The sequence below is a fragment of the Blastomyces gilchristii genome (genome assembly GCF_000003855.2).
Source record: "Blastomyces gilchristii SLH14081 genomic scaffold supercont1.2, whole genome shotgun sequence".
Taxonomy (NCBI): domain Eukaryota; kingdom Fungi; phylum Ascomycota; class Eurotiomycetes; order Onygenales; family Ajellomycetaceae; genus Blastomyces; species Blastomyces gilchristii.
Genome location: NW_003101681.1, coordinates 6,707,917 through 6,716,888, shown reverse-complemented (window position 1 = coordinate 6,716,888; position 8,972 = coordinate 6,707,917). Strand labels below are relative to the sequence as shown.

At 43.0% G+C, this 8,972-nt stretch overlaps 2 protein-coding genes across 2 annotated transcripts; both read left to right on the top strand.

Moving 5' to 3' along the window:
• Positions 1-690: 690 nt before the first annotated feature.
• BDBG_01650 (ornithine cyclodeaminase/mu-crystallin family protein) lies at positions 691-1,755 on the top strand (the record flags this gene model as incomplete). The annotated part of the gene is made up of 1 exon (XM_002628696.2): positions 691-1,755. One exon carries the CDS (start codon positions 691-693, stop codon positions 1,753-1,755), a length of 1,065 nt encoding a protein of 354 aa, XP_002628742.1.
• A 612-nt stretch (positions 1,756-2,367) lies between these two features.
• Positions 2,368-5,234, top strand: BDBG_01649 (C6 transcription factor; the record flags this gene model as incomplete). Its single annotated transcript, XM_002628695.2, has 5 exons — positions 2,368-2,409; positions 2,524-3,922; positions 3,982-4,215; positions 4,285-4,589; positions 4,665-5,234. The coding sequence occupies 5 exons, from the start codon at positions 2,368-2,370 to the stop codon at positions 5,232-5,234; spliced, it is 2,550 nt and encodes an 849-aa protein (XP_002628741.1).
• Between the last annotated feature and the right edge of the window lie 3,738 nt (positions 5,235-8,972).

Sequence of the window (8,972 nt, the reverse complement as noted above, 5' to 3'; positions counted from 1 at the left end):
CTGAATATAAAGAGAAGAAAATTAATCAGATATAGTCTATTAAAATAGCTATATACTATCTTTTAATAATTTATTTTATTACAGTCTCTCTTTACTTTATTTTTTTCTTTCAATTCTTTTTTATCTATCTATTTAATATATCTATCTTTAAGACTATGTTCTCTTTTCTTTTGTCATGATATTATCAAATGATTTTAAAGTATCAGAAGATGTTAAAATACTGTAATTTATAAACAGTTTTTATATTCTGAGCTGAAATTTTCTGATTTTATATATCTGAAATTAGTGAATGTATAATAGTTAACTTTACAGATATAGAAAAAACTCTGAGAACTAAAAGTTCTCTGGTAGATGTTATAGTCTCTGACTGCATACATTTATAATTGAAGAATAATAATAATAATAATAATCTATCTACCAGAGCATACCTAGGTAATATAGTGGTGGGTCACGGGATCTAGTGGGATCGCTAACCGCAACGGCCGTAGCGGCCAACAGCTAACCACTTCTTCAGGGTGGGTGTTGATTTTAATTTTATCGGGGCAAAAGCGCTCAGTCACTACCAGCGCACTGCTGGTAGAAGGGCCGATCAAGCCGAGACCCCCAACAGATAAACACACCTGAAGCCACTCATAGCTTGGACAAAAAAAATATATCAGCTGGTTCGCTCCATCCCCCTGTATAAAAGACATGCTGCTCCTTCGAGACAATGGCATCTCCCCAATCCTTCAGGGGCTCACAGTCGATGACTGTCGACGGCTCCTTCATTCCCTATGGAACGCACTCGCGGTTTATTCCAGGGAAAATTCAAACCCAGCGCCAACTAAATTACTGCATCAGCCCATTCGTGAAACGATAGTTACAAGCCTACACCACACGACACTCTTTATGCCTGCGTCAGACACCAGAACTACAACTGGTATCAAAATTGTCACCCTCCCTGGAGGTGGCGGCACCGCAAAGGGGGCAATCAATATTTTCTCCCCAGAGGGCGAACTACAGGGCCTACTCAATGCACAGCAGATTACCGCCTTCCGGACAGCGTTGGCGTCTATGATCGCCCTCTTGCACCACAGACTCCCGGAACAAGCGAATATTGTAGTTTTCGGTGCTGGTAAGCAGGCCGAGTGGCATATCCGATTGTCACTACTATTAGTAGCAGCAAAGATCACGACCGTTACTATTGTGAACCGGCGCGTGGAGACTTTGGTGAAGTTTGACACAACACTCCTAGCAGAGCTCCGAAGTCAGTTTCCTCAGATTACATTTAGCTCCATTTCCAACGAGGAACCGGATTTCGACCCCAAATTACGGAATATCCTTGAAGCAGCCGATGCTATCTTTTGCTGCACTCCGTCTTCTCAGCCGCTATTCCCCGATTCATATCTACATCATGGTGACCAAAGTGAGCGTAAGACCCGATTTATTTCCCTGGTTGGATCATACAAGCCACACATGGAGGAGATCGACTCTGCAACGCTGTTATCGGGGAGCAATATCCTGGTGGACTCGAAAGAGGCATGCCTGGAAGAGGCTGGGGAGTTGATCAAGGCGAATGTACAGAAGGACGAGCTGGTGGAGGTGGGCGAATTGCCATTCCCATTCGAAGGAGCCGAGGGGAGAGAGGCGCCGCTTTTGGAGGGAAACACGATATTTAAGTGTGTTGGGATGGGGATTATGGACATTGCTATCGGCAGGGAATTGCTGAACGTCGCGAGAGGGAAAGGAATTGGCATTCAGATTGAGTCGTTTTAAACAAGCTCGATGTATGTGTATGTATGCGTGTATGTATGTATGTATGTATATATTTTATTTTATTACATTCTTGCCCACCCCCCGCCCCATCCCCCTCCCTAGCACCTAGCACCTAGCACCTAGCAGTCACTGTCCCCAGCACCCGCTGAGCTGACCACGCTGTTCATCCCATAATAATTCATTCTCGGATTCTCCCAACCCGAGCCGATGTTGCAGTCTGGTTTCACCCAAAAAAGCTCTCTCGGCCGGGCGATTGATGCCAAGCCCCCGCGTGCGGAGAAGTTGCCACGGAATTCCCATTAAACGTTAGCTACCTAATTAGTTAACTAACCTAGTTGACGGGAGTCCCGTGACTTGCGATGTGGACGCCGGCCAACGCGGCGGATGCAGGAGGTTTTTTGGCCATTCCAGCAAGTAAGCAAGCAAGCGGAAGGCCAGCGAGGGTTCAGTTGGTTATCGGTGTCTTGTCCTCTGTTGTTGTTTGTTGTTCGGCCTGGTGCGTTTGCTGCTTGAATAACCCTCGCCTTTGCCATCTCCCACAACAGTCTCCATCGTTTAGCGTTCCGTGTGAGTGAGTGAGTGAGTGAGTGAGTGTCGGCTATCCAACCGGCCATGTCCACCGCTCCGGCTCGCGTCCACAAGCGGGCTTATCAGGTAAGACCCTCCGAAACCGGATTGCATATATGGCTATCATTTTTGCTCTCTTATTATTCCTTTACCCTCACTACACTTCGGCTGTTTTGGATTCGGTAGACTCATTCATTATAGGCTTGTATTCCCTGTCGCGAACGTAGAGTTCGCTGCGACCTGGGATCCGTTGACTCTCCTCACGATGGTCCTTGTGGAAGATGTCGGCGAGAACGTAAATTTTGCCATTTCTCCGCTACAAGGGGGAAAAAGAAGGCGGGGACTGCAGCGGGAACCTCTCGACAGACTACTCAACAGCCAGAAGAGGGATATCTGCCTCAGTCCGACAGACCTAGTGCATTTGGAAGTCCCGTTACTAGCCCCCATGGCAACAACCTTAATGAGTTTAATTCAGCTGCCCACTCACTTGCAACACGGATTGGGATTGGTAATGGTAGCCAAATCAAAATCCCTCAGGATATCCTAATGCGGATGACCTCCAGTGACTATGGACCGCAAGCTAGCTCGTCAGGCGGCGAGAAAACAGTGGCAGCCCTCCTTCGTGACGCTGCCTACACTTCCCACGATGCCCTAAAGCTTCTCTGGGAAGCAGGGAGGCATAGCGAACGAGACCGGGGAAATCCTCCTGGCACTACAGCATCTGCCGGGCCTTCCACAGCCACCAGCGGTCCCATAAGGCCGTCGGTAGCATCGTCAAGTAAGCACGGCTCCGTGACCGATGATTCTCGCCAGCCCTGGTCAAACTTGCGTTTTGTTCGAACGGGCCTTTTTACTGCAGAAGAAGCCATAGAACTTGTTAATTATTTCCATGCCTACCTCGCGCCGTTTACGCCTATTTCTTCCTCCTCTTTCCAGGACCCATCAACGCATCCAACTTTGCTGGAAGAAGAACCCATCCTTGCCGTCACAATCTTGACGCTTGCCTCACGGTATATGAAATTCTCAGGTGCCGGATCAATTTCTAGGTCTTATATGGTCCATGAACGCCTGTGGCAACATCTACAAGGAATGATTTCTCGCATGATCTTCGGGCAGGAACAGTTCGCTGGGGCCACGCATGATAACGGTTCCTCAACTGATTGTTCCGGCCAGGCTGCTGAATCCGCTCTTGCTGGGTCGAACTTTGGAAGTCTTCGCACACTGGGAACGTGCGAGGCTTTGCTTCTTCTTTCTGAGTGGCATCCCCGCTCCCTTAATGTCCCAGCAGGCGATGACGGAGATAGCATAATAGTCAAAGATGATGTCCGACGGCCTCGGGCTAGTACCGCGGGGATTGGTGGCCGCATTCGGATTGATTGGCTAGAGCCTGTTTGGAGATCGGATCGTATGTGCTGGTCCATGCTGGGGAATGCGCTGGCTCTTGCGGTTGAGCTTGGTATCTTTGACGAATATGACAACACAACCATAGGAGCTCGAGAGTCTCGCCGAGACATATGGAATGATCCGTCCTCGAGCCAACGGGCGTATCGCGTACAGCATTTACTTTGGGTATATCTCACCCAGACATCAGGAAGGCTAGGTAAGAAAGCCATATATCGCCCGAACCATTGAAAGTGGACAGACTGCTCACTAACGTAGGGTGGAAAAATCTGACGTCCGTTTCCGTGACTCACCATGAGGCTGGTCTGAAGCACGGAGATACAATTCGATGTTGGATAGGTGTTGCGTCTCTCATGAAACGAGGGAACGAACTGCTGTTTACATCTCGAGATCGGACAAAGGAGATGGTTCGAAGCGGCGAATATCTTGCAATTCTTCGTGTTCTTAATCCCTTGCTTAGAGAGTGGCAGGTGGAATTTGATCGAGCAAAACGTAAGTTGCTTCGCCGTAGTTGTACCACTTTCTACGTGCAGATTACGATCTAACGTTGCCTATACACAGTATCAAAGCCAATGAGGGCTATACTTTCAATAGAGTATGGCTATGTTCGAGTGTCTATTAATAGTGTAGCTCTTCAGGCTGTTATTGAACACCGTGGCCGAGGTACCAATGATGGTACGGATATGCGAGTTTCATCGGTGCTGAATACCTTCGAAGGAAATAAGGAATACTTTATGGAAGTAGTTTTCGCTGCTAGGGCAATTTTGCAGACCGTCGTGGAGGATCTCGTACCTAACAATCGCCTACGACATGTCCCCATACGAACTTATTCAAGGATTCTGGCGGGAGCTATGTTCTGCCTGAAGGTATGTGTTTCGTTCACTGTGACGTGGATTTTCCGCCCTTTTTGTTTTAAAAAATCCTAATGTCTAGTGCTTTAGGCATTTGCCCTTGGGGTCAAGGATGAAGAGACTATAGTCTCACTGGAGTTAGTTGAGCGCACTGCAGAGGCGCTTTGTACATGCGTAGTGGACGACGTCCACTTGAGCAACCGATTCGGTGAACTTCTCACCGCATTAGCATCTAGCCTTCGGAGTCGCGTAATGGGAACATTAGGAAATGAGCATCCTCAGAGCGGGAATATGACAGCCGGCAATACGCCGTCACAACGTAATCAATTTGAAGATAGAGCAACATCCGACATTCCCATAACCGCTAATAATCACGCTTACGACCCTCCTGTCGACTCAGCAAACACGGAGCCCTTGATGTCGCCAAAACAAGATTACAGTTCGCGCGGCTCGTCAAATGTCTCTGTGGCAACTAGCGAACCGAGCGGCTATTTGCCTATGCATCCTCCAACTGGAACTCTCGATCAAATTTCTTTCCAACACGATCCTCTGATGAGTTTTGCTGGCCTAGGACCTAATCAGCTTGGGTGGTCAGGTGGACAGGATTTTTTTGACATGCTGGGTCCTTTATTGGATGTCCAGTATGAACAATATCGCTAAAAACGAAGGGTGTTGACTTCAGTTATATCCCCAGAGCTGGGCAAGATGCCATGAGTCCTTCGAACACCAACCGCTTTGAGACCGGGCAAACTGGCATGTGATTTGAATAACAAGGTTATACGCTACTATCGCTGTTCGTTATACCGCATATTCCTTCACCAAAGCCAATCTGTGTATTATTAACAGCACGACGTAGGAAGGCGACCAGTTATTTGATGAACCAAAGCATGGTCCCTGTGTTTAAGAACGCGAAACGAGGTTACCGCCAAACTCCAATTTTAGAAACGGACTGACGCATTGGCAGAGCGGATACAAAAGGCCCTATACTTTTACCGACCCAGATGTAGTCATGTCATCCGCTTATGTGTACGCCCTTTGCGCCTTTCTGCCGAAAAAGCCCTTGGGCACCGGCCTGATAGTTTTATCTCCGGTGTTGAATCGAATACTTACCGAAGGACGCACCACACACCCATTCGTGTTCTGGGCCTAGTTCTGAAACATCATGCTCACTAATTGCTTGATAATAGGGCTTCTCCCAGCCGACGATTTATGATACATATTATCACTCAATTAGATACCTAGCAGATTAAATTTCACTTTTTTTTTGTTTCGTTACTTCCGCTAAATAAATATCTCTACGTTAGTACGCTTTCTTGCCCTACAGTCAATAAAATATGAGCCTTTTGCGACGTCGCTGCCATGTTCCCCAGGACTCCTTCATCCAAACTCAAGGCCGCTCATCGATACGACGCCAACAATCCCGTCTTGCAGACCATTCACATTCACGAACCCGCCTAGGCTCACGGATTAGGTACTCGTACTAGTTTTCCCACCATTAACCGTTTGTGTGGGACGCGATTCTATTTTTTGCATTTTCAACATTCTAACAAATATGATATAGATTGCATGGTGATAGATGCAAATTAATTAACTAGTCAATTTAAACATAGTTCTTGATGTTTGATGAAGAGATTGTTTCAAGGTTTCGTGGTGGAATAACTCAATCAAACTAACTTGAAAATCCCAGAACTCTCTGCAATTCCAGAAAATCTGTATAACTTTATTAGACTGACTGACCCCTACACTCAACGCCCGCCATTTCGCCATCACTATGATGAAATATTTTCAACAATATCTCAACAATGCAATTAGGTTTTAAGATGATATATTATAGGATGAAAATATATATAGAAAATTATGATGGAGGGGTTATTAGAGTAGTTGGTTGTTATTATGAGAAGCTAGCTGCTATGTGGCCTTTTATAGAGAGCTTGCGATCGCTGATCATGTGGATCGGCGGCCGCAGCGAGCGTGGGCGTTATCTCAGCATGCTCAGCCTCTCTTCTCGATATTTTCGGATTAGCGCGACCAACTAAACTCCTTTAGACTTCTGTCAAGTCCTGCTAACTTCTGGACCAATAAGAGACTTCACACGTGCTCACAACCTAATATCTTGTAGAGAGTCTGAGAAGAAACAGTTCCATCATGTGTGAAAAATCAACTTCACTCATACAAAATATTCAATTGACTTTGAAATCATACATCTATCCTAAATATCTGCCTGATCATCACCAAACTGATATTTTTTGAATCCTCAGTCATTCTGCTATCATCTCTGCTATTTTACAACTCACTACCTCTTCTCATCATATCACAATCATTGACAAAAGACAGTGTGTCTTTTGAATCTCAAGACACTCAATGTCAGACATGCTCCAGTCAATATTCTTCATCACTTAAAGATAAATCCTCTCTACAATCACTACAGTCTCTCAACAATGTAGATGATGAATATAACACATCAGACAGTGACTTAACAGAGCTTGAATCTATTGATACTTCTTCAGAATTTGAGATCACTGATACTGATATCAATATCTTATAAGCTTGTTCATGATTGAATCACTGTGACTCACAGCATCTGTCTACAATGCCTTATAACTGGCAGAAAAGACAGTTGAAATTATCTCACATTGTCAGAACATTACAGCAAAACAGTTGAGAAATGAAGACCTTTATAGAGACTTAAATTCAGAGTTCTGATATCTTGACTTATTGATAATACAGTACTTCTACAAAGCAGTGAAATACACTATATTCAGCACTTTTCAAAGCAGGGATATTCAATGATAATCAACATTATACTGTCTTACTTAAACAGGAGCTGAAATGTCTTATTAATACTTTCTTCTTTACAAAATTCAATCATGATTCTGATCTGAATATCATTGACTTCCAGGCTGCTTTTGAGATCATTCAGATCAATATGTCAACCTGGTTTGATTTACTTACTCCTGTTCTAAAAAATAAATATATCAATTGAAAGAGCTATGAATGAGACTCAGATGAAACAACAGCTATCAAACAGCTGTTTATTATTATGAGTATTATATGTCACTCTTATTTCTTGAAAAACTTGAACTTCTTCAGCTCTATTCTCTCTGTATATTTTCATGACTCAGAAGTAAAACAATGAGTGATAGAAATCATTTCTGGCTTTGAACTCTGTCACAGCTATGTGATGAGAAATAGATTGATGATGGAAATTGCTAAATGAGAGAAGATATGACTTAATATTCTTAACTTATTAATATTTCTATCTAACATCTCAAACTTCTAGTAATCTCTGATAACATCTGTCATTTTCTAGCATGTTCTTTGAACTTCTATCAACTTCTGAGTCAATCACTTGACTAATTCTTACTGTTAGATTAAACTTTGGCAGCTTGTCAAAGATTCTCAAGCTGTTATAGTCTATGACAATATGAACTTCAAGAAGACTGTATGAGATGAGATAATCAGACACAATGATTTCATGGCTGCTGTGACTACTGCTACTGTGATTATTTCCTCTGACATTTCAGAAACTGGTCTAACTCAGATCATGCATGATTTCATAAGACTGCTAACACTGCAAGAAATCATTGATATATCTGATGTGACAGATAATAATAATGAGCTTTAGAAGCAAATAACATCATGTCTTATTTCAGATGCTGTTTGAAAGATTCATGATGATGAGGTTAAAAGTGTTTTCAGTACTGTAAATGATTTATTATCTCAAATGTCTGTTGTTAATACACTTTCTGTGCATAGAATGTGTTTTCAGCAGTTAAGTGCTATTTTTAAAAATGAGAACACTATTGTGGGAACTATGAGAGTTCATGAGAAGATATTTAATGATTTTCTTAATTTATCAAGAGATTATACAGCATTTTCAACTCATCTCTTTTCAGTGTATGAAGATGCTTTGATCACAAAACTCATTCAGTTGATCAAGATAAAGCAGTTAAAATCTACAGATATCTTTGAACAGTGTAACTGACTTCATTCTATTTCTGAATAATTTCATATTCAAATAAATCTACTCTTCATCATTGTCTGTACTCATTTTGAAGCTGAAGTCTCTGAGAAGACTCATCACTGTATTCAGTCTGATCTCACTTGTTAAAACTGAAATTCTATGACTGCTGTCAATCTGAAATATCATCTTCTTAAGCCAGTGATTTCTCAGAGCTTTGTATCTTGAAGTCTTACTCTATTTTATACTGTCATACAACATCAAGATTATTCAGTTAGCAATCTTGAGCACTCAGAAGATATCAATTCTATTATATAACAGCTTAGTTCTTCACAGTATCTTCAGCTTATTAAAGATGTATACATCAAAGCATTTACTCTTGATGCCTGGAATAGAATTAACTCTCAAATCTCTCAGCTCACTCAAGATATTGAATT